Source organism: Seriola lalandi, unplaced genomic scaffold, assembly GCF_002814215.2.
Source record: "Seriola lalandi dorsalis isolate HSWRI2012SDOR001 ecotype SW California unplaced genomic scaffold, Sedor1 jcf7180002054372, whole genome shotgun sequence".
Classification (NCBI taxonomy): domain Eukaryota; kingdom Metazoa; phylum Chordata; class Actinopteri; order Carangiformes; family Carangidae; genus Seriola; species Seriola lalandi.
This window is the reverse complement of record NW_019524925.1, coordinates 483,564-509,074: the sequence shown is the minus strand read 5'-3', so window position 1 is coordinate 509,074 and position 25,511 is coordinate 483,564. Positions and strand designations below refer to the sequence as shown.

Sequence of the window (25,511 nt, the reverse complement as noted above, 5' to 3'; positions counted from 1 at the left end):
TTATACACCTTGGGAAAAAAAACTAAGCACAACCTAGCACCACTTACTTGAAAATATGTGGAGCTTTCAGCCACATTTGATGGCCTTCATCTGTGAGTGGAATTTACTCCTTTAGGCTACACCAGAGGAAACTCCCCCTGCTGATGAAACAAGAAGCTGAAAGCTATGAACTTTCTCCAAAAGTGAACGTTGTGCTTAGCATTATTTTTTATCAAATGAATCTGGAATAAGGCTTTATTCAATCATTTTAATTAAATATCAAATAATTAAAAAGGGGAAATTGGGTCAATAATTTATACCTTATTGACACATTTTAAGGATTTTGAATTTAAAGAAAGACAAAACACAAAAGAAATACATAAAAACATTTATTGTTGAGGATGTCTTATATTCAGCAGTGCGTTTTACCAGTCTTGTGGTTTTGTAATAGTACATATTCCTTATGTTGAGTCTACACCTGGGTTTTGATTTAAGGTACAAAAAAAATCTCAGCAGTGAGTTGTGTAGATTTATGTGGTACACACATAAAGCTGTGTGCATGTGTGTGAATTTGAGATGGCATTTTACAATTAATATACATACAATATTATGAATCACAGAATATTATTAACAAGCCCAAGCAAAGAAGCAGTTTTCCACTTTAGCTGACTGTCCACCAGCAAAGCACAGTAACGTAAAAACAAAAAGGTTCAGCAAGAAATACTCGCAGATATGGTCATGGAAGAAGAACACAGATATAAAACATACTAGTCTTGTTCCAGGAATGTGAGGCTGTTAAGATGAACATTTTTGGTCGATAGAAACATGATGTTCACACAATTGATGACTTCATGCCAGCATATTGTTCCTATTACACATAAACAGTATATACAAGTTTCAAGTAACTCCTGAATTAGTCCTGTTATTCCCATCTCAAGCAAGTTAGTGTACCAGTTCCGTTTGAGGCACACATCGCATGCTTTCATCTGTTACACAATGAATGACATGCTACTGCTCAGATGCTGCTGAAAGCCAAGTGAAAGTGATTGTGTGATGGAGAAGGAGAAGTAAAATTTAGTATCTGTGGAGAGGTGCCCTTCATAGAAACATTTCACAAGTAGTCGCAACCTGAGAAGTAAAACTGAGAAGTTTCACACAAACTATTTGCCAACCCTTCCTCACATCTCATTGAACTACTTGGTGAATATTTATCCATAAATGGCCCACAAATAGGAATGTAATGGCATGGTAAAAATCTAAAAAAAAAAAAAAAAAGAAAGTCTAGGTCATTGTTGTCAACACACAGACTCCTTTCCCAGATCCGTATTGTGAGGAAGTGACTGTAGCTAACAAAGCCAAATCCTTAACCAATAACCACTGAGTCCAATATTGATACTTTAAGCACTGCATGTGTTAGTCTTTGGCATGGTTAAGCATCAGAGAAACCCCGCGTGCTGACTTGACATTTATAACATTATTTGTGACAGCAGGTCAAAGCCTCTTCAGTCTAGCATGGAGTTGATATCCTGTTCTTTTTACAGTATAATCGAACTTTTACTTGATCTGAAAATAACAAAACCTAGTTAGAATTTCCTGTTAAGACATACAAGTGATCACATTAACCCACATCAGAATTTGCCAAAACAAGATTTAGTTAGAATAAAACTGTAAAGCAATATAAAGCAGTATGCACTGCTACTTACAGTATTATATGAAGGGACGAGCCAACAGTATCTAAGTCAAGCATCCTCTCTTAGGCCGACTACAGTATAAGGCCAGCACTAACTAAGAAACTTCTTGTGCACACCCACTATTACGCACACCAGCCCGACAGTCATGCTGGCTTTACAAGGCATCTCCAATAAACGACATCTGCAAACCACACTGCTCATGAAATGTACAACAGTGATCTCACCATTACTGCACCGTGCTGACGGTTATTACGTGGTAACAGACAGCGGTACAGTCAGACAGGGTTTGCAGGCCAGTAGTCGTGGCCTCAGAGCTATTCCCATCACCCTAATGACTAATTCTGTTGGTTCAAGCTGGGAAGCTTAAGCCTCAATAGCAAACTATCATGGTAGAGGATACAGGATTTTCTCAATGTTAGTTATCGTTTTTACAAAGATGTTATTGTTGTTTCCGTTACTTGGTAATGTTCATGTTTATTACACATGATTATAGAATGGTATAAAAGGAAAAAGAAGCAAGTAAAAAGTCTGGACAGATCATATAAAGGCTCAAAAAAAGGAATAGCTGAAATGAAACGACTAAAAATTTATCAGATTTACACCTTCAATAACAACATAATAATAAACAAAAGTATGAACATGTGAATGGGAGAGGGCAATTCCAGTTATTTCCCTTCTTCTCAGATGTTTGTTCTGGTTGAGCGTGCCTTGCCCCACAGTTTGGCACAAGACTAAAGTTTCCACACAGTGAGATGAGACCAGGGCATTGGCTGAAATTATTCCACATGGTGAGATGAAAAACAAACAGGATTGGCTGGGAGACAGCGTGGGCTCCGTTCCTACAGGTCACCTTCCACTCGCTTCCTGCGGACTAGAGAGGAAAAGCAGAGAGGAAAAGCCAAAAGCATGATTTTTTTTCCTTTAAAATAATAAAAAATACAAAAATTGACTGAATATAAGAGAAGAAAATAAGAATGAACAACTTCAAGAACATGCAACACAACCTTCAACCTCCACAGGCCTGTTAGTTTATCATGAAAAAACTATGTGAGTCATCATGAGCTATGCGGTCAAAGTTTACAGCTATTTCAACAGCGTGTCAGCAAGAACAGAAAACAAGAAGTGAGATGTCGTCACTCTCAAAGCTCTACGATCACACCGTGTCAGTCTTCATTCTGTTAATGCAGTGACTTCTCCATTCAAACACCGTGAAGGAAAATCGCCGTTATCATTGATGCATTGACACAGTTTGTGACCACACCCATGCATCACACCTGTGCTACTGCGGCTCTGACAGGAGGAGGAGCTAAAAAGAGAATAGAGGTCGTCACTGTGGATTGACGCTACTGCCGAGATGTTTCATACGGGAACATCACCACAATTTGTCATGATGCAATCTCCCATATAAAAAGATACCAGGTGGAAGGCAATGTAATTCACAGCAACTCACCCGGCTTTTGCAAGTTTAAACAAATCGCAACTCGTCGTGTGTGTACAGTACTGCGTGCGCGCGCGCGTGTGTGTGTGTGTGTGTGTGTGCATCATACCCAGGTCGTTGTTCTTCGTGATAGCTGCGGCAGCTCTGGAGCGAGGTCCTTGCTGGGTGAAGTGGTAGCCAAACTTGACTATGCTGTTGTTCTCTTCCAACATTTTAGCTATCTCCATCTCTATAGTCGTACCCAGCTGCTGCCTCTGAAATCCACACACATGTACAGAGGTCAAGATCTGAACATCAGAGTCAGAGCTTCACTTTGGTTTAAGGCAGAATAGACTCCGACCACAGGGATATAGTTTAGTTTCTTTTCCACTACTTGAAACTCCCAACTAGTCTTTTATGTTTTATTCAGGCAGTGGTTTGTGTTAGTTGGCATTTTCTTCAACTGCACGCTACATAACAAACATTTACTACTACTTTTGGCTGTGTGAAACCACTCTACTTAAAATAGTGCAAAGACTTCCTCTGTCGTAAGTTCCTTGTAATCACTAACAGTGATCAGGAATGATGACAGCAGCGAAAAACAAGTGAACAAGGAGAATTAAAGTCATAATCTATAATTTCACACAAATTTCTAAAAAATATAAACACTCTGAAGTATTGTCTATAAATCTATGGGGACCCCAGCAAGAGCAGTCACAGTTACAGTGGCTATAACTATGTAAATAAATAAATCTAAAAGTTCCTGGTGTGTTGGTGCAAATATGTGTGTCACAAATCATCTGGTACCTGGTTGTCTATCTTGATCTCGGTGAGTGTGTCATTGTCTCGCAACGCATCCACCAAAGCCTGCACCCCCGCCCCGGTGATGAAGTTGGACTCCAAGTTCAAACTTCGCAACGTCTTGTTCTCCCGCAGCATGTCGCTGAACGCCTGGGACAAGGAAAAGGGACATAAAGCAAAGGCATTAATATGGAGTTTGTCAAGTGTCAATTAGGTCATCTAAAAGCCTGCAAACCACTCCCTCTCACCACAGCGATTGGGTCGTTGCTCCGTGTCGCTGCCAGGCTGAACTTCTTGACTTGCGTGTTCTTCTCCATGGCTTTGGCGAAGTCCTTCAGAGTGGGAATGGGAATGTTCTGAAAAAAAAAAACAAACAAAAACAAAGACACACTGGGGTCAGCCCTGGGATAGACAGGCATAAACACACTCTGAAAAACTTGTGTTTCTGTGTACCTTAATGTTGTTGAGGTTGACCTCTGTTAAGGAGCTGTCGTTGCTTTTTATCCTCTGCAGGGTTTCTTCTACATTAGTGGGATTGGGAGGTTCATCAAACACCGGATTCATCTTCTCCCCTTTGATCACATCTAGAAGAGACACGGGCAGGGCTCAAGATATTGATCGTTTTGCGACCTTTAAATTAACAGTTAAATTCTATGATTTGTACTTACTGTTGTAACCCTCCTTAGCTCCAGTCCCATCATATGTCTGACTGCTCGTGACCAGCGTGTGAACACCCAGGATCGCTGCAAACAAAAGCAAACCCGAGACTCAGTAGCTGTGGTGAGAAGTCTGTGTGTACGCATGTGTTTCCCAGGGTTCAAAAATGCACCAGGAAGTGAATGAAAGGTCACCAGATCTAGAGGTCATAGCTGACAAGTGGTGTTATTTTGCTCAGTGAGCAAATTATTCCCCCATCAACACACACAGTCAAGGATGGAGCCATGGGAAACACAGTCAGAGTGAAAGGAGCTTGTGTTTTACAGTCCGAGCAGAGACTGGGCTCAGGCAGACTGAAAGTGTCTACAACACTACAACACTGTGTTTACAACTTCCTTTACAAAGAAACCCCCATATATCGTCATGTTTTAAAGACTTTTAACAATGACTTCTTAGTTTCCCGAATGTGTACTTCATTCATTCTCACCTGCTAGATCACACAGTTCTGTGTCTGTGGCGCTGGACAGGGCTTCCTCCAGTTCTGGATCCAGGGTTGTGACTTCTTCTTGGCGCATTTCTATTGGTTTCTGCTTAGGAACAAATACTTTACCTACAGAGAAAGAAAAGACACATTTTGTAAAAATTTCTAAACTCAAATGAGGTGATTCATCTATCACAAAAATGTAAAGGCATAAAATTACTTTAATATCAACACAGACGGAAGAAACGAGTATGGGTAAAGAAACGTCTAACTGTTAACTGTCAGGTTAATGTGACTCGTTATTCTTCTCCAGCCATGTATCGTTTAACGTTTAACTTTTTCTCTTTGACATCAGACGGCATACTTCACAGCAGGACTTTTCAAATGGTCATCCCTCTGCTTTGCTCTTGAGCTTTAATCTCTCACTTTAACTTATTTCTACATTGTGCCATGCCGGGCTTGTTTACTAAAATCCATTAAATGTTTCATGCTTTCTCATTTCATGCACAGAGATTGAGCACAGACCAGACAGACAGGTTGTAGATACTTATTTTCAGTTTGACATTTACAGTATTTGTTTCTGTTAGTCGGTGCATAATAATGGTAATGTTTCTGACGAAGAGGTGAAGTGTGAACAACAGAAATGTGTTGTTTAAGTAAGTCTGGGCTTCCTGCTGTTTTACACAACCTTTCCCAACCATCAGAGGTTCAGACGAGCCAAACTCCAGTCCACCAATGACTGTCTGACAACTATGGTATTGCCATGGCAACCTATGTGAGTGAAGAAACGGAAAAAGCGAAGGAAGTCATGGAACAATGACTTGAGTCTAATCAAGACTGCGCTGCTGGGGCAGCAAACACTTGCACTTGACGGGGTGACCATGCAGACTCACTATATGCCTGCGTCCTTAAACAAAAACACCCCTCCCTCCTTCCCTCCTTCCCTCCTTTCCTACTTCCAAGTCAGTCAAGCCAGTCAAATTGCTCAAACTGGTCCCAAGTGGGGGGCTCTGGCACTTCCTGAAAGCCAGTAAACAGCAAATACAGTCATCAGGCAACATCCTGTGCCAGTCCCTCTGGAGCGACATTTAGCCCTTCAGAAGCAAGAGCCAAGAAACTGACAGCCCCAACGTCTTGTCATCTGCATGATCCCACAGGGGCATAAACCATGGACTAAATGAGGAAAACATTGTACTAATGTGGAGGGAAAGCAGGCTCCTCACTAAAGCAGTCAGTCTGTGACAGGAAGATGAGGAGGACCACACAGATGCAGAAAATGCTGACACTCATGATCCCAGGAGAAACCTGACAACATAGCCCCTTTGAAAATATCCATTCCATCACATTAATGCAAAAAAAAAAAAAAAGGCCATAATGTTTTCCAGTTAAGACAGCAGATTTGTGATTCATCACTGCTTTTTGTCTGATGCAATAAAATTACACAAATAATACATCATCCTGGTTGTAAATTGAACTTTGCTTATCTATTAAAAACAAGATAACAGCATGGACCTTAAAAGATATTTCCGATTTATTCCAGCTTGGGTCTTTTTGTTCCTGGAAATCATTTCTAAGAGTTATGATAACATTTCACTAGCTGCTGAGTAAGGATCTCCTGATGAAGTTTGTCTGGCCCCAATCTTAATGCCAAGTCCCTTATTATTAAGTATCTGATACTGAGTCCAATCTGATAAGCAACAGTCAGTGCTGCTAAAAACCAGAGGCTACTACCTGAATGTTTGGTGCATTTTTGCAAGGAGGAGAGGACAGATACAGAGCTACACACTCGTGTTGCTAAATGCTTGCACTATAAGTTGTCATAAAGGAGAGCAGCGCTGCAAAGCTAGCAGGCTGAGGTGGACAAAATAAGGCAGAATACAGTCAAGAACGGATCAGATTTTGATCGACCCTGAAACTGATCCTTCACATTAGTTTCAGACATCTCTACTCTTGATGTGGGAACAAACTACAGCAAAGTCAGACAAGGTAAAAAACATAAGCATCCAGAAAATCACACAGGCCGTAAGCAAACAGTTAAAACATTAAAGTATTTGGAGGTATGACTGAAATTGAGCACATCCAAACGACTGCATGAATGGTAATAATCCCTAATTGCACAGAATTGCTGTGGCCACACAACTTAAGGTCAGCTGAACTGCAATGGATGACAAGTGTTTGGCATTTCTGCTTAAACTGAGGACCCAAAACAATTATTCGACTATGAAAATAGTTGTAGATTATTTTCCTCCGATCAACTCATCAATTAATCGTTAGTTCACCACATTACCAGATCACAGCAGTTGACTCTGTGAGGTGATGTTAGAAACAAAGAAAAAACAAGAGAAATACAACACAGTGTCAGTTCCCTGTCACACATGGCCGCTTAATGACAAATGCAAATGCTTCTATTGTCAAACAAGCAAATTGAACACTGGAGGCATGTGGTTCGGAGCAGATGTGTGTGTGTGTGTGTGTTTTCACTGGTGCAGTAACCACACCCTCCACTGTAACCTCAGCAAACATGATGTTTATCAGTCTTCAATGGAAGCGTGCCTCGAGTGCTCCAATAAATGTAACATAGCAATACATATTCCTTTACCCCCACACATGATGATTAACTCTGCCCATTTTAGACCCCACTGGAGAAGCCACCAATAATGTGCTCCCTTGAAAACACAATAATAACAAGTTTTCAGCATTTAATAAACTTCAACCACTTTCCAGCCAGAACAGAACTTAATGTTAATAATGTTGGCAAACCCCGAAGGAAATAAACAACGAACAGAAGGAATGGACAATAAGAAAAGATGGATTAGAGGACTGACGTAATATGATAACATTCAAGTACTTATAATGGTTGCCATGGTATTTAAGCAGGCTGTTTTCCTCCCAAATTATGAAAGGAGACACACACACCCATGACCACATTATTTATCAGCAGGGGGTGAGTGTAACAAGGGGAAGAGAATCAGCTACATTCCACAGAACCACCAGTGTGATTTGAGTTTTCCATGTTGTCATAGGGTGTGCACACACGTGCACACACACACACACACACACACACACACACACACACACACACACACACACACACTAATAGAGTATATATAATTTCTAACAAGCCAGGGTTGGGCCGGGGGAAGATGTCAGTTCCATATATCCTCTCCAGCAAGGGAGTCATATTTAGATCTCTGGAGATCCCAACACAAGGAATTCCTCTGGAAAAGAATTTCTTCCCAGTACTGTTTCTACTCTACTCACTTTTCTTCTTTTTTTTTTTTATCTGCCATGCTGTCACATAAAATATCTCTCTATCTTTTATCTATTGTACAAAATGAAGACCACAAGTATGTCCTAAAACCTGTTTGAACAGAACTGGATTCTCTCAAGAAAGTCAGGTTCTTTCAGGTTTTACAGCAACTTTAATCCCATCTGGATCAGCACTGACTATTTATTTCATCTTTTTGTGAAAACAAATTCCTGTCACAAACATCTACTGGGTTGTGATAAAGCTGAAGAAAACATCAGACAAGTATATTCCCCTTTGGGTAGACAACTCCATGAAATCGCAGACTGTTGAAATGATGATTCATCCCGCATTCAATACCTTGTGTGTTTTCACTCCGATACTACAGGCTCAGCTGCCTGCTAAAAAGCCTGATTACATAACTCTGCGAGTATCACATACAACCAATTCGAAATAGCTGTAAAACTAAAGATCATGTTTTTTGGCATTAGGACTTTATTGTATCATTAAGACATGATACAAAGGTCCACAACTTGACTTCACAGTAATGAACAAAGGCAAACAAAAAAAAAAATCTGTTGACATTTTTTGTTGACAGAAATCACTCCCATTCAAATAAGGCTCTGATTTGCATAGTATCCTCTGAAAAACACACAGCCTGAGCTTCAGTCTTAAGCACATCAAGTCAAGGTTTATTGATTTCTTGACTCAAACTGGTAAAAAAAACAATACATCACCACAACATCAATAAAGAGAGATTCAAGATATCTAATCCTAACCATGCCGCCTCATTTGACACTCCCTACTTCCTATCCCCTGGTACAAACACACCTCCCCCACACTGCTGTATGTTGCATAAGAGCAGACATGCATTAATAATTCCTGCAAAGAGAGCAGAGCAGTAATTACTGCTGCGTCTGTGCTGTTGATACAGACACAAACACATACAGACACTCCTTGGTTCTCAACCCCCTGAGAAATACATTACCACCACGTGATAGAGCCTCACCACTCGTGTTGTTTATCAAAGTGAGGCAAACTACGCTAAATATATCATCACTACTGGAATTAGCTGAGTTTCTTAGTCATAATTTCATCTACAGCACTTCACTGCTCTTTTCTCATTTGCAAATCATCTCCGTTGTCTCAACATTTTAACAAAACGCATGTCAAATTTGTCTTGCTCCTATTGGTCAACATCAACATCATACTAGGCGAGAGGTGGTAAAAAAAATTCCGACACACTAGTCTTCGTGTCGGGAACCTCAGGAAGAGCAACAGAGGAGAGGTTGCTCTTCCAGGAGACAAGTAATAATAAACCTTTAAAACGAACAGATTGTCATCATCCATCCATGATTTTAAGTCAGTGCAAGTTTTTAAGCATGTAAATAATCATGTTGAAATTACCCTCTCTAAGTTATGTTTGGTACTCTATCATGGAAAGATGTAGAAACACACATACACACACACCTTTTTTCTCTCCAGTGAAGGGGACTATATCCTCTCTGTCCTTGTATTCCATGGCTTCCTTCTCCAGGTATTTGAGCAGACTATCCCTGTTGAATGGTCCTGTGGCGTCCTTGCTCGTCTGGTCCTTCTGACGTAAACCTGCTGGGAGAAGAGCATTCTGGGGAGAGGAAGCAAGGAGACACGTTAGACCTGCCAACTGATGGAGAATTCAGGACGCTAACTGGAGACCTGAAGTCCCCGATCCATGAACTGGTAAATGATTAACTGTGTTTTTAAGCTGTAAATATATCCGTCTGCCTTCTGAAAAAATATCTGTTCATAACAATATGTAGACATTTCTGAAACTGAATCATGCATTTAAAAAAAATAAAGGGAAAAATATTTCAGTGTAGAGCTTCAGTTTCATGTGGAAAATAGACATGAATTTCAAGTTCCTCAAAACAGGAAGTAAAGATACTCTGAACTAGTTTAACTTGATGCGTGTCAACCAAAACCTTAATGACTATAAAGACTGACATAAAAATGCAACCACTTATGGACCATTTGTCATAGCTGAGTGAAAACCTGGGGGAGGTGAAGAAGGATGTGTGAAAATAGAGGAAAGCTTGTCTAGCCAGTCTGTGCACACTGCTGCTATTGAAACCAAAGCACTTCTTTTTGTGTGCACACCAAAATTTCACTTTGGCCTATATGATGATATCCAGAAATTAATATATTCCCACTGCTGCTGACCGTTTCCTGTGGGCCCTGTGTGGCCACCATGCAGGGTGATTTCTCTCACTCAGTTTATATGGGCTTAAAATAAAATAACCAGGGGCCTGGGAGGGATTTCATTATACTCTACAGCTCTACTCACAAATAAACACACAAACACAGCCTGTTGACAGAGTTGTTGCAGCCCAGACTCGCCCCTTTAAATTATTTTCCCCTAACCACAGAGGCTGGAGACTGGACCGTGTTGTTGGAGGGTACAAAGGAAAAATCCACCCTTGGATTTGAATTGGATAGATTTGAAGTTCAATGTATTCCAGGAAGTTTAACTGTGATGACATGGTATAACATATCTTTAATCTGCTTCAGCCATGCTCCACTGGCTACCATTCACATACTATGATACCAGTGACTTACTACAACCCTGATGGTGGCATAAACTTGTCGGTACCAGGTAAAACTTGGTGTGATTTTTTAAATGTTTTGAAACCCGGGGCATGTCTAATTTGTAGTTGTGTCACTTATTTGCGGGAAAGCAAAAATGTTATGAGCATTTTGAGAGCGTAAAATGCATGAAGTCTTTTTCATTCTTAAATGGGTCATTTTCCAATAATTCCCTTTGCCACAGGAACTCCCTCCCACTAAAGAGCCCTGGAGCTCCTCCAACCCTCACTGAGCTCTGACCTCAGGATCCATCTCCTCGAGGGCTGTCTCCAGCTGCTTGAGCTCCTCCGCCGACAGTTTGTTGAGGATTTCATCTTCGTCGAGATCCTTGTACTTGTCCAGGTCCTTCTTGTACGACAACGCCATGGTGCCAGCTATAGTTTGCTAAGCAACACTGAGCAGCAGACCACAGCCAGACTGTTCCTTCTTGGGCTCACTGCTCCAGACCAAGGGGGGGGGGGCTACCTGTAGATAAACACTGGGAACACACACAAATAAATGTTCATGATGATTCCTTTTACTTAAACTGATTAAAACAATGTAATATAATTAAATCTTGTAAACTGAGATAAACATTGTTTATCTCATCCCTGTGAAACAATAGTTGGCCACAGCTGGGCTTGATAATGAGGCCTTGCAATGATGCAATGTACACACAGCTGGAACAAAGGAAGAACTTTCTCAGGCTCAGACAAAATCATCTGACCACTCCCATGAGAATCACCAACAACTCTATGTGAACATCAACTTTGTTCTAATTTAGGGAACATTATCAACTCAAAAGACAAAACAAAGAAGCCTGTTCTTGTGGATATGAAAATGTATGACTATGTTTTTCTTCTTGGGACTAAATGCCTGGACATAAAGCAAACTCTAACAGTGGCAGGAAATACTGGAGCAAATACCAAGTAGATTTATAAGAACATAACACCAGTTCAGATGAAATAATGCTCAGATGAGTGAGTGAGTTAGGGAGCGAGTACGTATCATGTCAAACAAATTAATGAGGCTTCAGCCTTCAGTTCCCTCTCCCACGCCACAGTCTGAACACAAAATGACCTCATGATGTCCCTGCAGGGCAGCACAGATGGTCTTAGTCCCAATCACTCACACACATTTAGCTGTACACACAATTAAACTGACACTTGCACTCTCTCAAACAGCTGGCTCATGGTAGAGTCAAAAAGTAATTTCTCGAGGTGAATAAAATAGTGTTTGTGTATATACAGAAGAGCCATAAGCCCTTAACTGCAGTTGCTACCTGTAAATTACTTAGACTACGAAGAAATATTCCATCAAGAAAACTCATTCATGTCAAGTGTAAAATACAGCACCGTATCTAAACTCTGTGACAGCAGAAAAAAAAAAAATACCCCATGCTTCAACTAGGTGGTTTAGCCAAGGATTCTTTAAACATTTAGTGCCATTTCCCCGGAGCTGCCCGAGTGATTTGTCCGGCTCAGAGGAATTCTGCGAAAAGTCTGACACAGTGTGTGTCTCTCGTATCGTTCAGTCCTTTGTCTCCACAAACCAGGCTCTGTCCTGAGCTAATTCTTGCCCTCACCCCATCCATTAGACCTCTACAATTACCCTTATCTTGTCTGAAATGATTATGAGAGTCATGGCAGGGGCATTCGCAGCCTTGCGCTCCAGCAGATGAAGTTGGGCTAAAAGGTCAACACTAACACTAACAGCTATAATCAAAGCGTATGAATATAATGATCTGCAATAATAATCTCACCCTAATGTTCTGTTGTAAAGTAGTTTAATCAGATCCTGGAGAACAGAGTCAGTACAGTGCAGTGATGTGTAGCAAACTGCTACTGCTGGATATCACCACTAGTATGAAGCAAATCAGCCACTGGAGCTGCGATGAAGCTAAGCTAAAGGTGGTAGACAAGTATGGTGATGAAACAATGGAAATCAAAACCTGGCCCAAGCGAGAATGTCAGGCTGTAAAATAATGTCAATAAAATATCAAAATTGAATTTATACAGATTTACAGAAGAAAAAATCCTAGAAATTACATATGGGTGAAATCAAATCAGAAATCCATATTTGTGAAGAGCCATGAACACACAGCACCAAACTAGAGAACCGACTTGCATCCAAATAAGTTTTAACTAAAAAATTCTATCTGACTGATTATCCATCCAAATCGTCTGAAAACTATGAAAACAAACACTACAGCAGCCTTCTGTGCTGAGCTCATCGAACAGCAGCAGGATTTGTTTCTCGTGATATCACTACAAGCCTGTGCTGGCTTGTTTCTGGAAAGAGGAGTTTTGTTCATCTTTTATAATCAACACTGAGATGACCCCGAACACAAAAAAACATAGTTCTTCATTTTAATGAGCATATTCTGTCTTTACATACTGCCAGGTTTGCAGAATCTAAAATCATGTTTGATCTAATCTGCCAAAAAAATCTTATGTCGAGACCCAACTCTTGTCACTTGCATCCACACAAGTCAAATCTTTACCCAGACAATCGTGATACTTGTGACTTTATCCATGTGCAATTCTAAACAACAGGTATATGTACCCAACAGTAGTGTACATGTCAGTGAAGGAAAGCTCAAGGTGAGTGCAGAGTACAGCCAATAATACTGCAACAATACTACAAGTATTATTGGCTGAGATGTGCAGAAGGCAGTGATGTGATGACATTTCTGGCCAGGATCTGCAAAAAGCAGAGATGCCACGCCAGAGCCTGGGATAAACACACGTGCACGCACGAACAAAACATATAATGCTCTTATGACAACATCAGCTCAAAATAACACGGTTTACCATATTATCCTACTTTCTCAAAAACACTTTCCACTTGGCTGACACGTAATTCAACACATTTAAAACAGCAGCCACCGTTTACAGTGAGGCCCGGTGCTTTTGTGTGTGCAGAGAGAGGAGTAATAGAACATGCAGACAGGGATAATGATGGCAATGGGTGGGTCCAGGCTGAGGTGGAGACACTGAGAGGATCCATTAGTCCAATCTGATTGATTCCTTTCTCCTTCTCCTCTCTGCTAATCCTTCAAGACAACAACAGATGGCTCAAAGCCAATAATACTGCAAACCTGTCTGCACTCTACATTCACCTTGAGCTTTCCTTCACTGACCTGTACACTTCGGCTACTGTTGGGCACATGAACATGTTGAGAATTGCACAAGAATAGAGTCATAAATATCATGATAATAGAGTAAGTTCACCTGACGGGCTGGATGTTTTGGGATGAATTTTTCCCCCAGAATGCAATAACAAGTCTGAAAGGACAAGTGATAAAAACCTCACTGATTTACACAAGGCTGTAAGATGTATTATCACGATGGACCTACCTTAATAGATTACTACCTCCAGCAAAACTTATCCCTGTGTTTAAGTGAAGTGTCTGAACATGTTTCAGGTCAAACGTCCATGTTTCGTCTTTCAAAGATCTGATGTTGACAGGCAAAATATAAGATCATTTGGGCCATTAAGCATGTGATATGATATCAGCTGCTATCCTGAATATCTCTGGCTTATATTATATAACTCTTAGCTGCTAAGAAAACATTAAGTTTAACTCTGTAAAGTATAATTCTTGCAATTAATATCCAGATTCTCTGTGCTACTTTAGACCTCAGAGGCAGGAGCTGATTGAACAGGAGTTTGCAGCTCTGACGTGAACAGGAAGCACTGAGTGGTTATTACATTATTATAGAACACCGCCCTATCAATGCACAAAAAGACTATAGTTAGAATGACCCAGCTCTACTACCCCTGGGACAAGAGTCTGCACTTCCTCCTCCCACCTACTCTCCTCCAGTTTTAACATCTATCTTTCCGTCTCTCCACCCCTGATGTTACTCAGTTCTCATCAATCCTTTTTATGTTCAGCCTCCTAAGGTGCCTGCAAGTGTCAGAAAAGATATAAAACACATAGAAGGAGACAGAGGTAGCAACATAGGGTCTGATCATCCTGTTACTAAGATATATTCATTACAATACACAAAACAAGTAAAAACAATAAGATACAGGTGTCATCATGAGGATAAAAAATGTTTAAATAGTTTTGTTGTTTTATACATTTATGTTGTTCATTCACTTATTCTTCTCTTGTACAGACCAGGCAAGTGTTGGGTAGAAAGTGGGGGGGTTTCTCAAATACGCATGACATGTATACTCCCCTGTTCTAGCCACACACTCCAGACACACACTCCATTATATAATGAAAACAGATTTCAGGGAGTGCCCTGCCTTTCAGTTCAGCAAGGGAGTATGAATAATACAAGTTCAAGAAAGATTGCCTCATTCACACCTTTGTAAAAAAAACGAATAACAGCCACTATTCACTACTATGGCAGCGTTACACCGAGAGTGAAACTAGGCCCTCACAGACAGGTTTCACTCTTCACTGAAAGGTATGCAGGTTAATGAAGCCTGTTCATCAGCAACACTGTACTGCGGAAGGTAGCACAATAAGCAGCATCACCAAAAATGCCTCGTCAGCAGTGGCCACGACATTCTACTATACCTGCTTCACAGCTTCAGGAAAACCACCTGCCTTCAGGCTTAAGGGGGAAACCACACTTACCAAAGCAGACGTACTCCTTAAGACTTGGGGACCACACCCTTCATTCAAAATTGAACCCTGCTGGCCAAACTACCTTTGTGAACACACACACATAAACCGTCACCTTAGCCCTTGAACAAAGGGTGTTTCAGTAGACTTATTGACCTTCCGCCTAACTAACAAGTAATACTCGTGCTAAAGCCACAGTCTTTCCTTAAAAATGCCGAAACTCATATCCTGGTTAAACAGAGAGACACAGATACCAGACTCATCAGACGACACTCGACGCTGCCATAAAATGACATATCATATCGCATTACTAATGTTATACACATCAAGATATTGGTGGTAACTTGCCTGCTTCAACCATCTCCTGTGGACATAGCGGGCAACGGAACGACATTAGCTAACATGTTCTTGACATGTTTATGATTATCACTCCGACTGTTGACATGATGATCCTGATTATCATCTCTTAGCAAAAGTCACCGCAAATCAATTAGTTAAGAAACATTTAAAGCCAAACCAAGCCGTTTATGGGACACTTACTTTAGTAACTTAACGACATTTGTTGGATGCGGCGAGACCATAAGAAGTAACCCGATGGGATGTGGCTAGCTGCTAACACGCTAGCCCCCAGAGTTGAGTCAAGTTGCTAGCCGTTTAGCTAAACCAGGCAGCTACAGAGCACATATGAAAGTGACAGTACGTAAACCAGTAAAGGTAGCACACTTACTGATTTCCAAAACCGAGCGATCAATTTCCTTACCTGAGCCTAATGGGACCTAGCTATAGAATATCAGAGTAAGACCAGTCTCCCCAGTGAATGCGATATCTTCAGCGATTGATTTCTCACTCAGCCCAAGGGCGGTAACACAGGAAGACAGCAGCGGAGCGTTCTGTGAGTGACGTCTAATTGAGCCAATAGACAGAGAGTCTGCTAGGTGTCAACCAATGGCAAAAATTAGCCCGCCCTCTTTTTATAGGAGCACCAATCAGATGACAGATATATATATATATATATATATATATATGTATATATTATAGAAAAGAAAAGAAAAGAAAAGAAAAGAAAAGAGAAAAGAAAAAGGACTGAAAAGGACTGAAAATCAATAAACACTTCATTTCCTGACAGACCCTAACTCTTGCACACACACACACAACAAAGGGGCAAAAATAAAAAAATACGTTATAAATAGAATGATAGTAATTAAGATTGAAGTACTTCATTATACACATAATATTGTTATATTAAGTAAAAGCTAAGTGTAAAAGTAGTGAATGCACATACTTAAGTCAAACACATACACAGATTGTTCAGTCTTGTGTCTTGGGCTGCACCTAGAGTGAATACCTTACCTGATCTCCTTTTCACATGTAAAACGCCAAAACACATTTCTCTTTCCATCTTTCTCTCTTTTTCCTCACATACAAATAAATACAAAGGGAGATGCAAAACACACTGTGTTCACTAAAAAGCCTACCTTAGCCTTGACCGAAAAGATCAATGAGAGCTCATCCCCTTGTGTTACACAATAGTGGAGATAGAATTTCTTGCACCCTCTTGGTTCACACAATATGTGCACTGTAACAAGATGCCTTGCATGTAACACAGACACTTTGGGAGATGTGGGCGCTGAAACTTACATCAGTAGCCCACTGCAGAATCAGATTAATGATAGTAATTGTTAAGAGGTTGCAATGTACAGAGAGCAAGACTACTTTACAGTCATTTTAAAGATATCTGTTAGTGCATCAATACATAATGACTGAGGGCAAAGAAAGGGTTTACTGCTGTGTGACAGAGCACTTGGCACTTTTATGCCATCAGTTACTATCCTCTGTTAGCCTTTGATCAACACCTTTAGTCTATTATACAGTAGGCTACCTCTTGCCTCTTAGAAGCATCACAAATCTAGGATGAAAGGATTTTTAAATGTATTTTGTAGCACAGATCTTTTCTGAAAGATGTCAGTCATTCACTCAGTCAGTCAGATTCTGGTTTTGTGTTGGGGTGTCAGGCGTTTTAGGGGCAATCGAACATGGGCACATTACAGACCTTTGCTGTTTAGCCAAGCATGGGTTTAGGAAAATGAGACTCAGTGTTTCAGCAGCTGCAAAGTGAAACATTATTAAGCGCCAAGTTTATATCTTCAGTCAGATGGCTCCCAACAGCCCTGACATGATCTGACCTACATGATCTGAGTAATTAACAATATACCAAGGAAACCCAGGAAGACTAATCCAATAAATCTACAGTTGCTAAATGTGCATTAAAATACTTTTTCTGATAAAGATGTTTCTGTAATATTCCCTTTGGAACTGTTCTACTTGCAAATCCACATTGATTATTCTTAAATTATGTTTTTATATAATTCTCTATATCACCAAAAGCTGATATATGCAAAACAAAATGAGAGCGGGAAAAAATAAAACTGTAGAAACAGTAAAAGTAACAGGAGTAAAACTTAATGATTTTTACTTTTATCTTTAAATGAATTCCAAACTTCTACCTTTAGCAGTTTGATAAATAAGGGCCCAGAGCCCCAGACCATGAGTTAAAGTGGTATATACCGCCTCCTGGTGGCTGACAGCGATCACTACACCCACAGGTCGGTCTCAGCTTGACCTCGGAAACAAAACCTTTCCTTAAAAGCTCGCGCTCATTTGCTTCCCGTGGGTCACATTTTACTGTTGCACAGTTCGGAAGAAATGGCGGACATGGATGAATTGTTCGGGAGTGATGGGGACAGCGACAATGACCAGCGAGGTAACGATGCTTTTCAGCCGGTTTGTGAAGTTAGCTTACTGGGGGCGTCGTGTTTTTCGTCACAAAAAGACACAAAGTAGCTTTGAGGGAAAAAGAGTAATCGGTGAAAGTGAAACCTGGACGTTAAGAGCATGAAATCGGTAAACGTTAACTTCAGGATGTTTTGTTTTAACACGTTATCCTTGAAGGAAACGAGTTTGTTCTATCCTGGATATTTTTTAAATTAAAACTGCCTGTCGATGAAACGAGAAAAACTATTTGTGTGTGTTTTGATTGAAGTAACTAGAAGCTGGAAGTCGACAATATAGTCATTTCATTTCACCGGTGCAACACTGATGACAACAACATGACATTTTTTTTCCCCCGCTTAATCTTGTCGGCGTCAGAGAGTTCACTGAATTTATCTATTTCATCTCTATTCCACTAACCCTCAACAGCACATTTAATCAACCCAGTGAATAAGGCACGTCTTCTCTGCAGCCATCTACAACTACTACCAGATCCTGTGGGCATATAAACACCAGTTTCAGTTGCTTAATTATGTTATCTGTAAAAAATTTTTAATGCAATGCAATACAACAGCTCAGCCATAGATTTTACCTTTACAGAGATGATAATGCTCAGTTTTGAGTGACAGTGTCAGAAAGGATTATTTTAACTGAATGTTTACTATTTTTGCTTGTATTTTGCACTGGTGTCCAGGACAGGACAACAGACCCAGTGATAATTCATATCCTGCTCTCTGTATGGTCACATGACTTTATGTGATATTTTCTCTTATTAAAGTTTGAAAGGATCAGACAGTTGACTGGAATATTTTGTGTGGCAATGATCATGTGGATAAATGGATCTCTGGAAATATAAGTCATTACAAATGCAATGTGATCTATTTTAATTGTAAAGACTTACTCTGTTTGAAAGGAGTGAAATCTTTCTGTACTCTTAGGGGAATAGCGTGGGTCATGCAACGTTTTAAGGATAATGATTGGCAATCAACTTTGCAAGAGCAATTATGAAAAAACTGTAATGTGCTTTGTCACTTAGCAACCATGATATTCCCCTGCTATCAAATGATGAAGCGTATTATGTGCCAGAAAAAAAATCCGCTTTTTTGACTTTCAGAGTCTGGCTCCGGCTCCGGTTCAGACTCAGAGCAGGAGAGACCTCGATCTGCCAGCAACGCCTCAGGCAGTGGCAGCGACAGTGAGAGGGAACGAGATGATGATGATGAAGAGGAAGGCCAGGAGGCTGGAAAACCCAGTATAAATAAGGTATGTGTCTGGGTTTGACTGATGACACTCAGCACAAACAGTCTGGATTTAGAGTAGACCACAGTCAGACATGTTCTGCTCGCTGGCCTCCACCCTGCCCAAAAGTCACTTCATCTATCATTAAATTAATCATGTAAATTCTATCACAGTTGTTATTTAGTCCACAGTCAAACAACATGTTAGTTATGTAGTAGCACTCCCTCAATGAGAGGAGTAATAACAGCAAGAAGGCAGCTACATTAGACGCTGTTTATTATCACACCAAGAGGAAATGATCTCATCAAAAACATTGGCTTACATGAATAAAACGTCATTGTTATTGAGAACAAAGGACAATTTTGAACCTAGGTTTGACACTGTAGAGTGTGTAAACAGTGAAATGTCTGTTCAGAAATCTCATAACATGCAGCATGGATTGCAGAATAATTAGGGGAAACATAAAAAAGTATGTAGGCCAATTTTAAATGGGTTAAACAACAGAAACACTGAAATTTCATAATATACTTAACAGCATCTGCATCCAAAATAAGTTTTACTGTTTGTGTGTCTTGAGAGAGGTAGGGGTGGACAGTGAGCTGTAATGATGACGATCTGTACATCATCTCACCTTTCCTTCTACCTAACAGGAGCTGTTTGGAGACGACAGTGAGGACGAGCAGCACAGTCAACACAGCGGCAGCGACAACCAGTCTGAACGGTCAGGGAATCAGTCAGACGCCAGCATGCACTCAGACCAGGGGGACAACGATCACTCTGATGCGGAGCAGCACAGCGGCTCGGAGCGCGGCCATCGAGATGAGGACGAGGATGACGAGGATGGGGGCCACCGTTCAGATGGAGGAAGCCCAGCTGGCAGCGGGATGTCTGGAGCTGGGAGCCCTCACTCTGAGAGAGGCAGTGTCCGTTCAGACAGAAGGTACAACACACACATAATGCCAGAGCGCTCGGGATGTCTGTGCTGATTTAGAGATTTAAAGAGACTTGTTTTGTAAAACCAGACAAATATGTTATTTTACATTGTATGTGATGTGCTTCTGTTGTGTTATCTAAAATGATCCTACTAACAAGTATTTGCAGCAATATATATATATATACTGTAGATCTTTAAAACAGGTCACAGATTTATGGTGTCACCTTTTCAAAAGTCTAAAAAAATATCATAATAAAGCTGGGCACTGCAGTTTTAACATTGGGGTAGAAAGCAGATTTGCTGGGGACTAGTTTTAGTCATAGATTAATACAAATGTGATGCTCTGATGGTGTATGGTGAGTTGACCCAAAATAAATGACAGTGCCTGTGTTCATGTTAATACATAAATACATATGCATGTATGTATTAACATGAACACAGATACACAAATGGGTTGCTTTAAATGTCACTTGTGCTGTAAATATCCTCCTGTAAATACACAGTAGGGAGCAGATTATAGATTTTATTTTCTGTAATAAATTAGTTCTTTAACATCAGCAGACAGATTGGCGATTGTTTCTTCAATTTTCAATAGATGATCTGATCACCAATCAGCCCAGGTTTCTTCATCTTGGAGGACATAAAACAAAGCAACAACCTAACCTGTTAGTATATAATTATAACACACTCTATGTTGGATAACCGGATTTCCAACGTGTTTGTCTTACACCAGCGCGCACAGCGATCCTGGGACTCCACAGTCGGGGCCAGGCACGCCTCACTCTGACGGAGAAGCTTCTGGCAGGGAGAACCAATCAGATGATGAGAAATGGGGAGGAGGGGCTAAGAGCGACCAGTCAGAGGATGAGGAGGAGAAACGTCACTACTCCGATGAAGAAAGAGAGAACTCTGATGACGAAGGCCCAAGGAACAGGAAGTCAGGTACTCTCAGCATCTGGTGTTAAAGATAGAAGAAGTATTGTACATGAACTGGATCATGAACCAGCCTCCTGTGTTAATCTTGACACATTAGATTTTGTGGAAGAGGATTAAGGTCATATGTGAAAATTTTATCCTGAGCTCTGAGGTTAATTGCAGAACTCTGAGATTAGTATGAGATTCATTTTTCTCCTCCACTCGTGTTAATAATCCTTTACTGTATTTATTCATGTGTCCTGTAACTCTTAGTTTATACCATGTGCTCATGTGGAAATGGTGATTTTTATTTTTCAGAGTCTATAAAGGGCAGTGACAGTGAAGATGATTTCATCAGACAGAAGACCAAAGCAAAAGCCGCCTCTGACTCAGATTCAGACAGTGATATTGGAACAAAGAAGGGTAAGAAACTGTTTTAGCAAAGAAATATTTTTACTGCAAACAGCATGTTGGTTCATGACAGCGTCTACAGTTCCCTCCTGAGCATTCCCTCTTCCACACTGTTCCACAGTAAAGAAGACTGCAGCAGACGACCTGTTTGGAGAGGCTGACGACATCTCTTCAGACAGCGATGCAGAGAAGCCTCTGACTCCAGGACAGCCCCTGGTATCTGTCTTCTGTCTTCTCACTCTCTGTCTGTTTTCTGCGCTGATCATCAAGCCCCTTTAATTGTGCAGAGTCCTTTTTTATAAGAGTTCCCAAATCTCCTTTTCTCAGAGCTTCTCATTAAGCCTCTCTGAGCTGATCCCTATTATCATGGGTCATTGGATCATACAGTGTTTTTTGAAATGTTCTGTGTGTGTGTGTGTGTGTGTGTGCGCCCAGGATACGGAGGATGGGATGGAGGGGGAACAGGCAGAAGAGGAGCCTGCGCCTGAAACTCGTATTGAAGTAGAGATCCCAAAAGTCAGCACAGACTTGGGATCTGACCTTTATTTTGTCAAGCTGCCCAACTTCCTGTCTGTGGAGCCCAGGTCAGAACATTGGCACTGTCTATAAACACACTGTAAACACACTCGATGAGCTCTGAAGTCCTTTTAAAATGTACGGAATAGGTAAACAAAAAGACAACAAAAGAAGATGGGAAGGCATATTTTCAGTTCAATAGACATTGAGAAGAGAAATGCAAAAGGCAAATTTTCCAGTTTTCTTTGTAATGTTCAGCTAAATGTGTTGATGACTAAAAAAAACCTCAGTTCAATTTAAAGGTGTATTTATTTTGTTTTTAATTGAATCTGCCTTTATAGACCCTTTGACCCTCAGTACTATGAGGATGAATTTGAGGATGAAGAAATGCTGGATGAAGAGGGACGGACCAGGCTTAAACTGAAGGTCTATATCACCATATCACTATATGTGAATTAGTTTGTAGTTGTCAGTTTCTAAAAATAAATCTATTTGATGCTTGTCAGTACATTTGAAAGTGACAGATTTAAATTTTTCTTTGTCTCCCGCAGGTTGAGAATACAATTCGGTGGAGGGCCAAGAGAGACGAGGAGGGAAACGAAGCACGAGAGAGCAATGCACGGATTGTCAAATGGTCTGATGGCAGGTGTGTATTTTGTCAAGCTGCATGCTGAGGTCGGTGTACTGTGAACATGACGTGTTCTGTACTTTCCAAGCTTTTAAATTTCCTGTTCTTGCCACAGCATGTCCCTTCACCTGGGGAACGAAGTGTTTGATGTTTACAAAGCTCCACTCCAGGGAGACCACAACCACCTGTTCATCCGACAGGGCACTGGACTGCAGGGACAGGCTGTGTTCAAAACCAAACTTACATTCAGGTAACAGAGGAACGTGGCAGTGTTGTGTTGTTGATAGGCTGCTGTTAATACCAGAGACACACACTTTCACCTGAGGCAAGAACTATGAGTTACTAAGGAAATCCCCTCATCTGTCTGGATCTCTGACAGCCGTACATGTACTAAATAAGCCCATGGCTGCCTCTAATTCCAAACAACAACAATAGCACCTTTCATTCAGGCTCCATTCAGAAATGTACTCTGTGCAGTAAGTCCCTGGATCACCTTGTGCAAGCTGCCCAGGTTTCTCCCAATAAGAAGTGCATAAGCCTCTTAGCGCCCCAAAGTCCACCTGGATGTTCTGTCTTCTCAGACCACATGGGACTAGTAGGACACTGGCCAAAGCTGCTTTAATGCACAATAGCCCTCTACGCTCCCAGACAGGACATTACCATTTTTTCGGATTCAGTATTATCATCACAGCAGAGTTTTATTGGGATTAAGGCTGAAGCTGTTCAGGGTTAAAATGGTTAAGACACAGTATTGTTTCTTTCTATCTTTTTTTTCTGTTTTTTTTTTTTTTTTGACAATGGAGCTTTATGCAGCTTCATTAATGGAACAAAAACATTTATGGAAGACCGAGACCAGAGTTGAGGCTTAGTTTTTCTGTTATTGACGGTTTAGTTTTCCAATAACAGAAGAGACTTTTAAAATATGAGACAAATTGATTTGAAAGCAATCTTCATCTTCATTCACTGCAACACTTTCATGCTACTATATGCTTCTTCTAGTGGTCTCAGGACAGATTCATAAATTAGCTGTAGGTTCAATTATGACTTTTTTTCACAAATATGCTGCAAAAAATATCTCATAATGTCACAGAAAATGTGCCAGCAGAAACAGAATAAAATGTTGATTCCACTGAAACTGCTTTGGCACCAAAATGTGAACCAAAGCTGCCCTGTGAAGTTTCCCCACAAACAAACAGTTATGTAAGGGGGGAGATGTGCAAAGTCATTTTAAATCTGACATTGATGGTGTGTTTTCCTCTGTATTTCCAGGCCCCACTCGACAGACAGTGCCACCCACAGGAAGATGACTCTGTCCCTGGCTGACCGCTGCTCTAAGACACAGAAGATCAGAATCCTTCCGATGGCCGGGCGGGATCCCGAGTCGCATCGCAACGAGATGATCAAGGTAACGCACATTCTGTCCATCTGTGCTGATGTGTTTGTCTTTCCTCAGCCCCGTGTGAGAATGCTCCTGTTACCACGGGGACCAAAACATGTTGCATGGGGCCATTTGTTGACAAGCATCAAGTCCGGTTACATAAAGACATAACCTGATGCACTTACATAATGAGGTCACACAGTGGTCAGTGAAATGGAAATGGTGTCAGCAAGTCAGGGGTAGGCGGGGGGTGGTTGTGTATCTACTGTCAACCCAAATAAACACTGTTGATAGCATCATTTATAGTTATAGACTGTGCTCAGCACTCACCTGAGGCAGTGTCCCAGAATTTGTTGAAAATCTCTCACTTGCCCACTTTGTCTTACACTCAGTTATTTCAGATATGAATGTTTTATAATTATAGTGTTAATATGTGTTAATATTGAATCTGCAGGTTCTTAATAATTACAGCTACACGTGGCTTTCCCCTTTTCCCATTATTTGCAGTCGCTCTTCCCAGTTGCATTTATACTGGCAGCGAGCTACAACAGAAGGTTGAGCAATTTGTTGTTTTTTGTTTGTTTTTCAACGAAGGTCTTAATTACAGTTGGATACAGTCAACAAAGCAGCTTTTTTTCTTCAAAAGTACAGCTTGTTCAGATGAGGGATGCCTAGAAATGGTTTTGGCAAACTAGCACTAGCAGATCAGCAGCCAGTCTTGACAGGCAGGGGATGTTGATTAAAAAAAATAAATAAATAATAATGTTGACGCAGCTGAGAAACAAAATAAAATTCCTCCTGAACATTGTGCAGGTCTGATCAGCAGCTACTTGAAGCTTGAGGTTATTGGTGCCAAAGAAGGTTCAATGTTAGTCAGTTCAAGGGTAAAATTATGTTTCCCACCAGCACTGTTAATGTTTAATTGGTACGTTCAGTAAAGACGCAATAAATTATAGATTCTTGGGTGTGAAATTGTCTGTCAAAAATGAATCCTAGAGGCTTCTGAAAAAAATGTATTCAATTAAAGAAATAAAATGATAATGCCAAACCTATTACATTAAGGGAAATGAATGCAATCTATGATTCCCCTGTTAGCCACATCTATCACAGAAGAACCACAGTGAAGTTTTTATCAGTATAACTAAAAAGATTTTAAATTACCAGCCAGAAACAAAACATGAAAATTTAAATAATAATGAAAACTTAAAATAATTGCCACCGGTGTGTCTCTCTTGGCAGAAAGAGGAGGAGCGGCTCCG

General features: G+C 40.6%; 2 protein-coding genes across 2 annotated transcripts in view; one reads left to right on the top strand and one right to left on the bottom strand.

Moving 5' to 3' along the window:
• Positions 1-355: 355 nt before the first annotated feature.
• Positions 356-16,348, bottom strand: tmod2 (tropomodulin 2). The gene is made up of 10 exons (XM_023408767.2): positions 16,223-16,348; positions 11,139-11,376; positions 9,744-9,900; positions 5,033-5,155; positions 4,557-4,631; positions 4,342-4,472; positions 4,137-4,244; positions 3,895-4,038; positions 3,218-3,362; positions 356-2,541 (listed from the first exon to the last, which is right to left on the bottom strand). The coding sequence occupies exons 2-10, from the start codon at positions 11,262-11,264 to the stop codon at positions 2,510-2,512; spliced, it is 1,041 nt and encodes a 346-aa protein (XP_023264535.1). The 5' UTR covers positions 11,265-11,376; positions 16,223-16,348; the 3' UTR covers positions 356-2,509.
• Positions 16,349-18,137: 1,789 nt separating this feature from the next.
• Positions 18,138-25,511, top strand: part of leo1 (LEO1 homolog, Paf1/RNA polymerase II complex component) — a 9,481-nt gene continuing 2,107 nt past the window's right edge. Inside the window, exons 1-11 of the mRNA XM_023408746.2 lie at positions 18,138-18,223; positions 19,346-19,494; positions 20,121-20,410; positions 21,138-21,346; positions 21,638-21,742; positions 21,852-21,946; positions 22,166-22,314; positions 22,588-22,672; positions 22,798-22,892; positions 22,990-23,124; positions 24,144-24,279. Coding sequence (XP_023264514.1) covers positions 18,166-18,223; positions 19,346-19,494; positions 20,121-20,410; positions 21,138-21,346; positions 21,638-21,742; positions 21,852-21,946; positions 22,166-22,314; positions 22,588-22,672; positions 22,798-22,892; positions 22,990-23,124; positions 24,144-24,279 — 1,506 coding nt within the window. The 5' untranslated portion in view covers positions 18,138-18,165. The remainder of the gene's footprint in view (positions 18,224-19,345; positions 19,495-20,120; positions 20,411-21,137; positions 21,347-21,637; positions 21,743-21,851; positions 21,947-22,165; positions 22,315-22,587; positions 22,673-22,797; positions 22,893-22,989; positions 23,125-24,143; positions 24,280-25,511) is intronic.